Consider the following 14297-nt stretch of genomic DNA (forward strand, 5'->3'; position numbering starts at 1 on the left):
CCCCCCCCCCCCCCCCCCCCCCCGGAAGATGTCCAACTCTCACCCTTGACATAATTCAGTTCAGCATAACAACCATACTGATTACTTTTTTTCAATCTTGAATATGAGGGGTGGTGTTGAGTACGGTGGTGGTTTCTCCTAGGTTGCATTTTCTAGAAACCATACATATAACAAAAATAGGGGGAAATATCAATCTGTAGCCACTCAGATGTTGGGCACATAAAATAAATGTGTAATACTGAAGAAAAAAAAAAACCCAAAACCTCCCCGCTACACCCTGAAAGCTTTCTAAATTAGCAATTAGATTTTTAAAGAGAAAAATCACCCATTTTCCCTCTTTCCCAGAGCTTCCTACATTAAGAAGGTCACTCAGAAATTGTGATGGAGCAATATTCTGTCAAATATTAAACATACTTTTAAATCAAACAGTTTTGAGGAGGTGGTTAAGATTTAATGAAGCCTGATAGAGCCCTGCTTGCTAGGAAGGTTTCAAAAGTGGTTTGCAAAACAGCCTCTATCAGAACTATACCCAGCTTCCTGCCATGCCATACAGCCATTCAGCTAAGAGCCTCAGCCAACCGTTTGCTAGGCTCATGTGGAGCTGAGACCCTGGATATAAGAGTTTTTGAAGTCTATTTATAATACAAAGTCATTTGAGCTAGGCAGAGAAATTATTTAAAAAAAAAAAGTCTTGTTATATAATACAGGTGCAATTGCAGACAGAATTGTAATTCTGTTTTTAAATAACTTGAATTTTAGGGTGAGAGATAGGAAGCTGTTCCAAACAGGCTTGAAAGCCAGATTTCAAATCTCTGAAATTTTCCATGTACCAGCCACCACATAGTTCTAATCTGTTCTAGCTTCTCACACTTCTAACATATGAACTTTATAAGAAGGCCAAAACTGCTTTTTTTTTTTTTTTAGAAATGAAGTTCTTTTGACAAAAGACAGACAACACATTAAGGCAAAAACCATGAACATTTGGTAACCAAAGAGCATCCTCATACTGCAGTTATTTTTTTCTTTTGACTCTCATGAACTGCTTAACCACACTCAGTTAAAGCTATAACCACACAGGATGTTGCTGGCCGGCTTTTGTTTAAGGCTATGTGCATATAAAAAATGTGCAGCATCAGTGATTTACTGAAGCTTGGAGGAAATTGGCTGTTTTTCTTTATATATATATATATATATATATATATATATTCAAGAATGAGAGAAAGAAAAAGCCTGTATTAATTAAAAAACAGAATAAAAAAACGACAATTCCACTAGACTATGTTAGAGAAAGAGAGAAAAAGAGAAGAGAGATTCAGAAAACTCACTAAGACTCCATTGTTTAGATGGATAAAGACGGTAAATACCTTGCCTACATGCAACATAGTTACTGTTCACATGCACATACTTTCTCTCTCTCACCTAGGCTCCGTAAGTTCTGACAGGCAAGGCTATTTACCATATGTTATATTTCAAGCTAAAAATAGGTATGTTATTAAATGTACCACAATCCATATGGTATTAGATCACTTTGTAATACACTGATTATTATTACCTGCAGAAGCTAATCAGAGTTACTATAGGCATCTCTGTTCATTGCAGTGTTAGCTTAAAGCAAACTTGTGTTGTTCCTAACCCTGTTCCAAAATATTCCAGCTTTAGTTAAGTAGAGCTTTAGGCTCAAGCCCTCTGGACCATCAAGGACATGGGGTAAAGCTTGAGTGCTGCTAGAAAAGTGATGAGATGGAGGTACTATAAATACACTGTGCAACTTTAGTAGCATTTTGCAGCATTACCAAAGCAATTAGTCCAAAAAGATTGAAAAGAATACCTGGAATATCTTCCAGAACAGATGCTTCACTTAAGTGTAGCAAAATAGTAAGATCTATCAACTGCTAATAATGAGAACATAAGGAGATAGGAAACTGGGGTCAATAAGAAGCTCTTGTTTCCTTCCCAGTGCCATAACACAAACTAGCTTAGTACACTATTAGCTGGATGGAGGACAGTTCCAATAAAAACTAGACTTATGCAACAATTTTTTTTTTTTTTTTTAAAGAAATTCCATCATGTTCAGCTGCTCATGCAATGTCTGGACAGAATTCAAAGGCACCCGTTAAAAAGCACTGTAATGGGGTTTACAGGATCTTACTCCATCTTCTCTAATTTCTGCAGTTTCTCCTTGAGTCAGGGGGGCCAGAAGAACCAAATGGATCGTTAAAAAAAAAAGCAGCACAAATGGAATTGTAGATCTATGAAGACATGCTAAGGATTGGTAGTTAGACCCAAACAATGTCACATCCTAACCATCAGAAGTGAAAATACCATTTAATGAACAAACACCAAAAAAAGTCACTGTAAGTACCAGTCTTTTCCAAATTCATTATGGTACAATAAGTGTAGCACAACTTGCACCTTATTTCTAAACTGAATCTGGATAAGACCAAAATCATGTTTAAAAAAAAATTGAGGCACTTACCTTTTCGTTAGTGTAATAAGAAATAGTGTCTCCATCAAACTTAACCCAGCGCTTCTGAAACATACGTTTTCTGTGAATTAAAAAAATTGTACACATTTTGCATTACAGGAAACAAGTGACTATACATTATTACTTGATGTTCAAGTTACAATTACAAAAAAAGAGGAAGCATGTCCAAGAGTCTCTTTTGGGGACAAATAAAATATGAAGCAAGCTCTGTTATAATTACACTTTTAAAAACACATTTGATTTCAAATATAAGAAAAAGAAGATTGAACAACTGGAACTGTAGCTGCAATGTTAGTGGATTTCTTTTATGAAGCAGTGTATTTTGTATTTTTCACACCCCAAGCTATTTTCATTTCTGCCTCTTAAATTATAGACCAAATAGTAAGTTATAAAAGAACTTTCAGTATTTTAAATTTTACATCTTACTAAACAATGGATTATTGTAATAAGACCATGTCGCCCCTGCCTTCCGCTCCTCCTCAGCAGGCCTGGCTAAGGGTCTGGTACCAGGCCAAGGGGCTCTCCCTCGCTCCCCCGCCAACTGACCCAGGCAGGCCCCAGCCTGAAAGCAAATACCATGGCCCTGGCTCGCTCCCAGCTCACTCTTGCCTGCAGGGAGTGGGGTGGGAAGCCTCCACAGGCTTCCCCCACCCTACACCAGGCAGACCTCAGTTGAAGTCCCCACCTCCTCCCCCTCCCCAGGTGGCCTGGGCATGTTCCTGGCTCCCAGCTAGGACCGTGGGGGTGAGCCTTTGACAGCTTCCCTCTCTGCACCCCCACAACCAGGCAGACCCTTGCTGGGGGTCCAGTGCTGGGTCAGTGGGGTGGGTTCTCTTACAACCCTCTCAGCTGGCCCAAAAGCTGAGGAGGGGTGTGGCTAAGGGAATCATTCCCAGCTCCAGGCAGGAACAGGGAATTCAGCCCCTGCTTTGGGCTTTCCCCCTCCTCCCTTCTACATATGGGGCAGCAACCAGCTGGGGGTGCAGTGCAGGACCAGTACAGTCCAGTGCATTCTCTCTCCCCGACCCTAAAGTCTAATACTAAGTCTGGTAACAAAGCAGGGGGGGAATCCCTTCTCTGCACCAGGGGCAGGGAACCCTCTCTAAGACTGAGGGAACCAGCTCCTAGCTGGAAGGATGGTTCCACCCGGGGGGGGGAGGGGAAACACACCAAGGGTTTGGTGCAGGTTATGTGCTGGGCCGCCATTTAGAGATGAGCCCTGTTTGGCTGCATTCAGGTGCCTTCAGCAGTAAAAGGCAGGCTGGGAGGCAGGGTGGATAGATTAATGGGAAAAAATGGATTTTTATTTAAATCAGTTTTTTGACTAGTCATTTTTTAATCTTTTTGTTAAGATGCTTTTTTAAACAAAATAAACTTATATAAAGATGGTTTTAATTTAAGTTATGTTCAAGCTCAAAGATATCATCATGGAATAGGGATCCTAATTTCTAACTATGTACTATTTGAAACAATATATTCATGTAACCTTTTTAAATTTTTTATGGCCATAGACTATATTAGGGGCCCAATCTTATCAGGTTCCCAGACATTCCTCTAGATTAGTAAAGATTAGAGAAAACCACTCTATGCAATGGGACTCAGTGCTCAGTCTAAAAGATCCCATTAAGCATCTCTGCGATGCTTAGTTTCAGTTCTCAAACTGTAGATTTGCATCTCCAGAGATCACAGACAGAAACAGTTCTTTGGATAGATGTGATATCTTTTATTAGACCAACTAAATAGTTGGAAAAATTGTTCTTTGCAAACTTTCCTGACATATACTCTTCTTCAGGAATAGGAAGTTTCTTTTCTCCAGAGATAACATCCCTGTTAGCAGCAGCATATGGAGATGAGAGATAACAAACCCAGTTACCCACCCATCATTCCTATTTTCTCTCTGCAAGTTTGTGTACACAAAGTCAAGCTCTTACCTCTCTCTAAAAGTGCAAAGTTTCTAGAAATTAAATAAATAAAGGGCATCAAACAACAAGAATGCACTTTTTGTAGAAAACAATGATTAAATTGAGGCTTCCTGACTAGAGATTTAAATCACGATTTAAATTAAATTGATTTAAATCAAATTCACCCTTTTGGGAGGCACTCTCTATTGCCCCCACAGCTACTGGCATGGGCCACTGCAGGGACCTGGCTCTCTTTCTGATTTTAAAAGTGAATGATTGTTCACTTGCTTATCAGTTCAATCTACTCAGTTTAAAGAACCCTGCAAAGACTGAATCAATTCAGCCTGGGGCTTTCTGACTGTCTGTACTTAGTCATAAAATTTGCCAAAGCCATGTAAGTCCCTGACAGACATTATGCTTAATATGTGATTAACCAGTTAAATCATGTCTTAAGTAGTGACCTGGCTACATGTTCACTTAATTAATGGTGTGATAAAATAAGGAATAAGCCACAAAGTCATTACACAATCCCAAAATTATGCTTCCTGCCATGCACTTGTGGTACAACTGCTGGGACTGCACATCAGATCCCATCATGCCTTTATTTTAACATCTGCCAGGAGCCATAGTCTGATTGGTCTCTGTGCATCTTCACTCTTCAAAACAAAGATGATAAACTGCCAGTGTTAATTAAAAACATCTAGTTCAGTGCTGCTCAATCTCTGGCCCACACGCCAGATCCAACTCACAGAGCAGTGTCATCTAACACAGGTGTTCCAAAGTAGTCCAGAAATTTGGTAGCACTTAACACTGCCACAAGTCCCCCACCTCCAAATTTTCAGAAAACATGGCACTACTGATCTAGTTCTTTGGAAGTCATTTCTTGGAGACTGTAGAAAACAAAAGTTGTGCACAACTCCTGACAATCTGAAATTTATGACAAGTTCCCATTTTAAAGCTTGAAATACTAAAATACCTTCCTGCCTTGAGGGCAATAGGATTTTTGTCAATAACTTCAGTGGAGTCAGACATTCACCACAGATGTTTCCCAACCATGTAACCATTTCAACCTTGTACAAGAAAAGTAGGAAACTGGCATTTATAGGATAACAGTAAAAAGTACATTGAAACAGAAGCATTTCTCTAAACTCTTCCAGCAAATGTAGGATGTTATTTTCAAGACAGATCTTATAAACAGAAACCCAGTTTTTGTTTTAAATATAACTTCATAAGCTCACCACACACACTAATACCTCCTAACATTACTCAAATAAACCTAATGGTTCATAGTTCTATTAGGACACAGAATTTTCCTTCATAAACACTAAAACCACAGCTTTCAAAAAACATCCTGTTCTATATTCAGTTTCTCATACAAATATGGTATCATGCAAAGAAAGCTAAAAACATATGTTTAGTCTGAAAAACGTGGGTTTCAGGTGTCAAATGCTAAATAAAAACAGTGAACACAAAAGGAATTCAAAAAGGACATCACAGAAAATAATACCTAGGCTAGGGAAAGATATTCAAAAAACCTGAGCCTGAATTGATTCAATCTTTGCAGTTTAAGCTAATCTGGCTAGCCTAAACTGGTTTATAACTGCCCAGACACCCCCTCTGGACTGAAGAAATGCAGGCACAGGCCTGCAGTGGCTCAGGCTAGAAGTGGAGGGGCCCGGGGGGGGGCATGCACTAGAGCAGCCCTCCCTTCCCTTCCATAGTACTGAGCTGAGGGGTGGTGTGGTCAGGCTCTGGCAGGACACTCCAACTGGGGAGTGGTCTGTCTCTGCTGCCCCTCACTGTTGATCACAGAGCATTGAGTTACACAGGGAAAGTTTAGCATTTGTCAGCCCATCAAACAAAACAACAGCCTCTCTCATTAGTTCAAGCTCTTCTTAAACAACTTTTTCCAAGAAAGGAATAGAAGAACATTACCAGATACCTGTTGATTAGGTCCAAAAAGCCCTAAGCCAACACCGTCCTATCTCCCACAGCACAGACCGTAGCCAGCATGTGGTATGCTAATGAATGCTAAGAGATGTCTGTGTAAGGCAGAAGGGAGGGGAAAATCCCTGCTTGAGTAGGAAGTGCGGTGGGGGGGGAGCAGGAGGAAGCCACGCAGAAACCACTATACCTGCAGCCTCTGCCAGAGCTGCAGCCAGAGAGCAGAGGGGAGGAGCCAGCCTTGCTAGGCTGGAGCAGAGCCCCACCCAGAGCTGCAAAGCATCTAGGATGCTGGAGGACTCTGATTTAACTTAAACCAGGAAGGGGTCTATGACAGACACTGCATATACCGATTTAACCCAAATCAGTTAAGTCTAATACTACATTCAACCAGGCTTACTGCAAAACAGTTTCAGCCACTTCCAGTCTGGTTTAATGTACACTGAATATCTGTTCTGTTATAGGTTTAAACCAGTTTTTGATAATTTAAAATGGTTTATGTGTAATGTCTGTCCCTAGCCCTAGAGAAGTAATGGATGAGAACTTTTCAAAAGGTTCCTAAGTCAGGACAGTCTCAGATACTAGATGATCCCAAATATTATAATCAGAGCCATGTAAATTATTTGCACATTTTTCCCTTCTGCCTCTCCAGCTGCTTTATGCAGAAACCTGCATTCATAAAAGTGAGAATGTTCCTCAAGCTCCTGTAAATCCCAAATTAATCAGCTGCTTTGCCCCTTTCTATGTACCCATGAAGTGTAAGGAAAATAATCTAGGAGTCAGCAAATACAAAAGTCTGAGCAAAGACTGTTCCTTGTGAGGAAAAGCTAAGGTTAAGAGTAGGCCATGTTCTTCATGCTTGGGGAACTCTGTAACACAAACATCAAAAGATTTAGAAATCTATAAAACTAGACATTAGGGTACAAGAAGCCATTTCCTGCTAAATTAGTTTATGTGCTCTCATTTTCTTGTTTTTAAAATGAGCTTCATAAAACTGGAAATAGTTAATATAGTTTATTTGATTATCTGTTTGTTTTTAATTCATTTGTGTCAAGACCTCCTGAAAAGATGACTTTACATGAACCTGAAAAAGTCCATTGTGTTCATTAAAAATGTTGACAGGCCATTAGTTATCGGCTGTATGAGTTTCAATTCTAAAATCCATTAAACAGTTAATTAAGCAAAAACAAGACCCCTCTCTAACATCTCTTTTTCCTTCCATTAATTCCTTTCCTGTTAAATGAGTGTTCTGCTTTAAGATTAGTAGACTGTGATAGTTTATCAAAACTTTAATTAAATAATAGCAGTTCTGGTTTAATTAACTCGTATTATATGACAACAATAAATCATAATTGTTCCCAACCTGAAAAGGCCAACGTAAAACTAGTTTCCATTAAAATGACAATAAATCCTACAAGTGCTGTTTCAAAATACTATAAAGAAAAAAAAGTGAACTTGGTTTCATAATCCATGTCAATTGACGTTATATTTTATAGTAAATTAACTGGAACAAGAACCCGTACTCTCTTTTAAATACATGATTTACAACTATCTAAAATAACATGATGAACACCTTGCTGGTTAGATGAACACCTTGCTGGTTAGATGAACACCTTGCTGGGGTCGTTTAACCCCAGTACTCTTTCCTGCCATGGCAGGGGGTCGGACTAAATGATCTTCTCAGGTCCCTTCCGAGCCTAGAAACTATGAAACGTTTCCCTAGCACCAGCACCCTGTAACATCATGGTCTGAAAGGTTGGCATGTGCATCTCTGAGGAAATGCATAAGACCACCAAGCCACAGGATCCCAGAAGATGGAAATCTTACAATTGCATGGCTTTATACCACCCGTGCCACGGCAATGAAACAAATATTCACCTGCAGTGAGGAGACTCGGTTTTCATAAGTCTGGGAAATGTCTAATTGTAAGAAAAATGTTCATTAATTGACAAAACAACTAAGGGTTTTGTTTGGACTTTAGGTAAAGAATAAAACAAGGTTCATTGGTAAGTGAATTTCAATTAAACTATTTTATGAGACTCTGCTAAATATAAATGTTATGGCTCATTCCAACTCCTACACAATACTGCAAACCTTTGAAAAATATTGTCCTCACCTCTCATAAATTTAACCTCAAAGGTTATAAATTTAGCCAGCCAGTTTGTAGAAGCTAAGACTAGGAAATTCTGCAGTTAACCAAAAGTTGTACTTGAACCACAGTAAAATAATTGTGTAAGGAGACTAAGACACAAGGGAGAATGCAGAGATATGGCTACATACTGGTGATGGCATTTCATCTGGCTTTAGAGACATGAGCTGTGTTTCAAAACCTTTCCAAAGTCTGTCCGTAGTCAACTTTGCAGCAAACAAATACCAGTAAGGCTGGAGAGTCAAAGGCAGCCAGACATGGAATTCACCACATCTTCTTAATGTGCCATTAGCTGTAGAAGCTGGCATGCCTAAACCAAGCTAATTCAATAGAGTCATTCAAGCAAATCATAACTTATTTTTGATAGAGGGGAATGCATATCAAACCTGATCAACAGTTATGGAAAGGCTCAGGTGGGATGCAAATCAGTAAAGAATCAGATGATAAAAGAGTAGTAATTGGTATTTGTTATGAAAATACAGGTCAACTCTTATAAAACTGATACCATTTACTGGGAAGTTTACAAATCTGATTGCCATGAAGGATTAAGTTTAAATATATTATTCCAATATTGCTGTATTGTTCTATTTTTAAAAGAACAGCATTATCATAAAAATAGTAGTCTATGTTTACAAGTTTAAGTGAATTAGAACTAGTTTAACAAATAGATCTAAAAAATAACTGTATATGGGGAACTGTATATATGTCACCTAAAGGAGGACGTTTTTAATGGGGTCCCAAGTGAATCAGTTATCAGCACATCATTTGTTAGTTATATAATTTCTACAATGCCTATTAAAAAACAGCTTTCCTGGAAAATATGTTGATAATTATGATAATAAAGATGGTAATTAAGATGGAGATGGCCTGCATTAATCATTTAATCAGATTACTTGGTAATGCGAGTTAATCTTAATATATTTTGTTATGGTAGGACAAAGAATACCAAACATGCTTATAAAGCTGTACCTTGGAATACTAGGGCACTGGAAGAACTTGGGAATACACTATATAACCAATGTAACTTGAGCTCCCAGTGCCGCATTTCATCTCAGGGGAAAAAAGAAAACAATTTTCATGAGAGAACAGGGAAATATTCCATTAGTGCTGGGCATAATGCCACCTACCAGTGCATACTTGACATCCCCCCAACAGCCTTAACAGAATACTGGGAAGCTACCATATTTATTTGCATACCACATGCACCTTCCAAAAAGAACTGCATACAGCATGCACCTCCCAAAAAGAATCAGTGTTATTTAACTCGGGTACATATGTTAAGCAGAGAAGCTGATTTTCCAAGCCAGTACTAAAGCATGCAATGGTTTTCCAGGGAATTGTAATGTTTACTGGAAAGGCAGGTGCAGAGTGCAAACTTTAAATCTTCCCACAGTCAAAACTGTTGTCAATTCAACAGAAGGTAGGAGAAAATTAAAACTATAGCTTTTGCCTGAGCAGTGCTAGTCAAGATTTAGCCATTCACTGTCCAACCATGTGGCCAGAATTCTGCCATGATTTTAGAACAATCTTTTTCTCTTCGTTCTGCTTTCCCAATACAAGGTCCATGTCTTATGTGAAGTGGAGGAGGGCAGGTAGTACACAAGGATATGCAGTATGCGTTGTTCTGGTGTCTGTTTTACAAAAAGATGTCAAAACCAGAAAAAGGTCAGGAAAGGAGACAAGAATGGTTGAAGAGCTGGAAAATATGTCTTAGAGTGACAAACTAAAAGCTCAAGCTATTTTGATAAGAGGAGGTTTAAAAGCAATCATGGTATAGAAGTCTCTACATGAGAAAGAGCCAATGTAGAATGGTGTTTAATAAAGGCAGACATGAAAGCCAGTGATTAAATCCAAAACGTAATCCATCTCTGACAATAAAAACAAACAAACCACATGTTTAAAAAAAGTGAAGATAATTAACTATCAAAACAATTTACTTAGGTATGTATTAATATCTTCATCACTTTGCCGTTTTTAAATTAAAACTTTTTGCTTGCCTTAGAGGATGTGTTGCAGCTCAAAGATGATATAGGGTCAATGTAGCAGGGGAAAAGACTTTGACCTTAATTTTGCAGTTCTTTCTTCCTGTTATCTATGAACTGGATCATTTTAACTGTATAGTTACACATCCTAGTAGAATATCCCCTACAGAAGTCATAGAATCATAGAAAATTAGGGTTGGAAGGGACCTGAAGAGGTCAACTAGTCCAACCCTCTGCTCAAAGTAGGACCAGAACCAACTAGATCATCCCAGCCAAGGTTTGTATGGCAGGTCTTAAAACCTTCCAAGGATGGAGATTCCACAACCTCTCTCAGTAACCTGTTCACTACTTTACTACCCTCCTCCTAAAAAAGTTTTTCCTAATATCTAACCTAAACTACCCTTGCTGCAACTTGAGACTATGGGTCCTTGTTCTGTCATCTGCTACCACTGAGATCAGTCTAGCTCCATCCTCTTTGGAATCATCCTTCAGGTAGTTGAAAGCTGCTATCAAATCCCCACTCAGTCTTCTCTTCTGCAGACTAAATAAACCCAGTTCCCTCACCCTCTCCTCAGAAGTCATGTGCCCCAGACCCATAACCATTTTCATTGTCCTCCGCTGGACTTTCCAATTTGTCTACATCCTTTCCGTAGGAGGGTTTCAGGGGGAGGAGGGTGCAAAACTGGACACAGTTCTCCAGATTGGCCTCACCAGTGCCAAGTAGAGGGAAATAATCGCTTCCATCAATCTGCTGGCAACATGCCTACTACTGATAATTTTTATATGGCTCTACATCCAGCATGGCAAAAGGAATTTTGAAGTTCATGATATTCCTGCTCATTAGCCCAAAGACTTTCAAACCATTACAGAATAAAACAAAATATAAACTTAGAAGAGCATCCACAACCTGCAATTTATTAAATGCTCTTAAAAGACATTTAAGCACACCTCTTAAATAGTCTTTTAACTAGGTAATATAATCCATAAAACAATATTGAAAAACTTATTTAAAACCCATGCTGCTTTTATTACTGTTGTTCCCATCCATTTCCCTATACTTTTCCTCATAAGACAACTGTGATTCATTACCTTGATAGACTTACCATTTCTTCTTTTTTTTTTTTTTAATCATGAAAACCTAATACATACTAATACAATATTTAAGATATTTAAATCATAATAAAATATAACATACCCCTGAGGAGACAGTTTATCCAACCACCCTGCTTTTATCTTCTTCACCGATGGTCCGTAAAAACAAGCATAGGGTGTTATTGGTTCATGTGAAGCAAAAAGTTGGTCATCATCAAATGGCCGAAAATAAGTTTGTTCTTTCACAGAGTGGGTTTGATTTCCACTTTGTTTTTTGGCTTTACAACTGTTTTTTCTTAAATAGTGGGAACATTCATCCAGAGTTGAATATTCAGGTTCTCTGACAAGCTCTCCTGATTCAACACACTTGTTTTCTTGAGATTTTAATTCAGTTTTCACATGGTCCTCAAACACCTTCCCCATTGGATTATTAAAGACACTAGAAGAAACGAAAGCATTTGTTCTTGGTTTACTAGATACAAAAACGCAACAAATGACTAATTATGAATTAGATTCATGTTTTATCTTTGCTGTAATGCAAGTGCCCACAAACTGAATCTAATCCAAATTTATTTTACTCATGACAGCAAATGTCACTGTTAAGTCACTGGAGTTTGGCAACGAAGCCCACTTCGTAATTGCTGCCCACTTTGGAAGTCTGAATTTTGCAGATTTTAAAGCAAAATTTGTCATAAATGATCAACTAAATCCATACTCTTTACAAATACTTAGGGGTTTGCCTCCCTTTCAAAGGTAGGCAAAATCCTCGGGACTATCAGGTAGAAGCTCCTATATTTGAAGACTGGGGCTGCCTTTCTAGATACGAGATACTACCTTACCTCAGATGTAAAATTTAAAAAAAAGATTTTGTTACGGTGCATAAATCAGGTAGTAGAGTAGGAAGAGAATAAGCAGAAAATGGAAACCTGGAAGATATCCAAACTAAAGATGTTAATTTCTCTGCTCTAGGTGTTAGTAGGTACCTAAACAGCACTACAAACATCATCAGCACAAATCAGTGACAGGGGAAAGATGTATCCAGAGAGCTCAATTTCAATTTGATTTTGGAGTGGAATCTGGGCTCTGGTAGTCCCAGGCGCGACCAGGAAACAGTTACTTCAATGAAGAAGTTGACGATTGGTATAAGGAACATATTATCCTCGTAAATTTAAACTCATATATAATAAATACCATGATTTATTACGAGAATATTCTTCATTCATTTTTTCCTCTTTCTTTTTTCCTTCCACAGCCCAGAGTTCATCACCACAGATTTCCTAGGAAAAAAGAAAAATACTATGAAAATTGAACATCTTCTCTGGAATGCTAGATGATATCAAAGTTATTAGATACATAAAATTAGGAATTAGGCTCCAGACTAAAATTCTTCTTTATTGCATTTGGCAATTTGATTTAATCTCTCAAATGCTTCTAAAGCCAGATAATTATTTTAAAGTATATGTAAAAGGTATCACTAATTTCAAATTATTCAATCTTTTCTCCAATAAAAAGTTCTCTATGATTAATGCCCACAAATCAAATGTATATGCATTATACATTAGATGCATGTATGATATAATATCTTCTTGACACAAGCTGTTTTCTAAATAAGGGTATTAATATTCTGCCATAGCTGCACAGTAAAGAAAAAAAAGACAGTGGAAAGATTTCTGCAGTTATACTAATATTCAATGTTACATGTACCTAGTACTTTCCTTCCAAGTTTCCCTCATTACCACATTTACTCTAATAAACAAGATTTCCTCCCCTTAATCAGCATGGGGAAAGCCCCTCATCTTATATTTGCACATGAAGTGGAGGGAGCAGGAAGCTGCTGAGGTTCTGATTCTGGCCCTGAGTGCAGGTCGGAACCAGAGTCAGACCCACAGCAGCCTCCAACCCCCATCCCTCTTTCCCTCTGCAGCTTGTGCCCCCCACCCACTCCCTCTTCCCTCCCGCTTACTGTCAGGCACAGCTCGGCTCAGGCTCAGGCTGGGTTCTCCCCCAGGCACAGAGCAAGGAGATCCTGCTTCTTCCCAGCCAATCAGGGATTAAAGGGGTGAGCAGGTGTTTCCACCACCGCTGCTTTCTACCCAACCCATAGCCCATGCCTCTGTTTCCCTGTATGGCCTAAGCCTGTACTTGCCTGCACACTACTAAATTATGTGACAGTACCCAGCCAGGGGTGACCAGGTATGTATGTGGGGCCCTGCTTCGTCATTCTGGGGGCTGTTTCTCAGTAGCATCTCAAGCAGTCGCCACTAGGGAGAGTGGAGACAGTGGGGAGAAGTTCAGAAAGCACAGGATCTGAGAACGCGGGTGAAATGCAACACTCTTACCTACCCATGCCAGGAACCCCACTGAGCCACTGGTATGCATGTCTGCATGCCCTGGCTGTTGTGCTTAAAAGTTAAGTACAAACAGTCAAAAACCCTGAGGCTGAATTGATTCAATTTTTGCAGGGTTATTTGTTGTCGCTGTTGTTTTTTACCTGCACAGATTGAACCAATAAGCAAGTGAACTAACATTCACTTTTCAAACAGGAAAGGCTTAGGAGTGAGGGGCAAAGGCAGGGCATATCACTGCTTCCCCCCTACCCCCCCCCATCATTTACCCCTTTCCCCTCTCCTCCCCCTAGCCCCAACAGGTGTCCTCTTTTTGATACTGGAAATATGGTAATCCTAGCAAAGCCAAGCCCCAGTACAGGGTTCTCCCTCTTCCTACGATCAGGTCACAAAAATCAC

General features: G+C 39.2%; 1 protein-coding gene across 1 annotated transcript in view; it reads right to left on the minus strand.

Annotated features, from left to right (window-relative positions):
• The window catches only part of ARAP2 (ArfGAP with RhoGAP domain, ankyrin repeat and PH domain 2), a 258101-nt gene that overhangs the window by 204695 nt on the left and 39109 nt on the right, over positions 1-14297 (minus strand). The window contains exons 5-7 of the mRNA XM_019526331.1: positions 12745-12830; positions 11657-11992; positions 2477-2546 (exon numbers count right to left, since the gene is read on the minus strand). Coding sequence (XP_019381876.1) covers positions 2477-2546; positions 11657-11992; positions 12745-12830 — 492 coding nt within the window. The remainder of the gene's footprint in view (positions 1-2476; positions 2547-11656; positions 11993-12744; positions 12831-14297) is intronic.

The sequence above is a fragment of the Gavialis gangeticus genome, unplaced genomic scaffold, assembly GCF_001723915.1.
Source record: "Gavialis gangeticus isolate Ggan-Ray unplaced genomic scaffold, GavGan_comp1, whole genome shotgun sequence".
In the NCBI taxonomy this organism is placed as follows: Eukaryota; Metazoa; Chordata; order Crocodylia; family Gavialidae; genus Gavialis; species Gavialis gangeticus.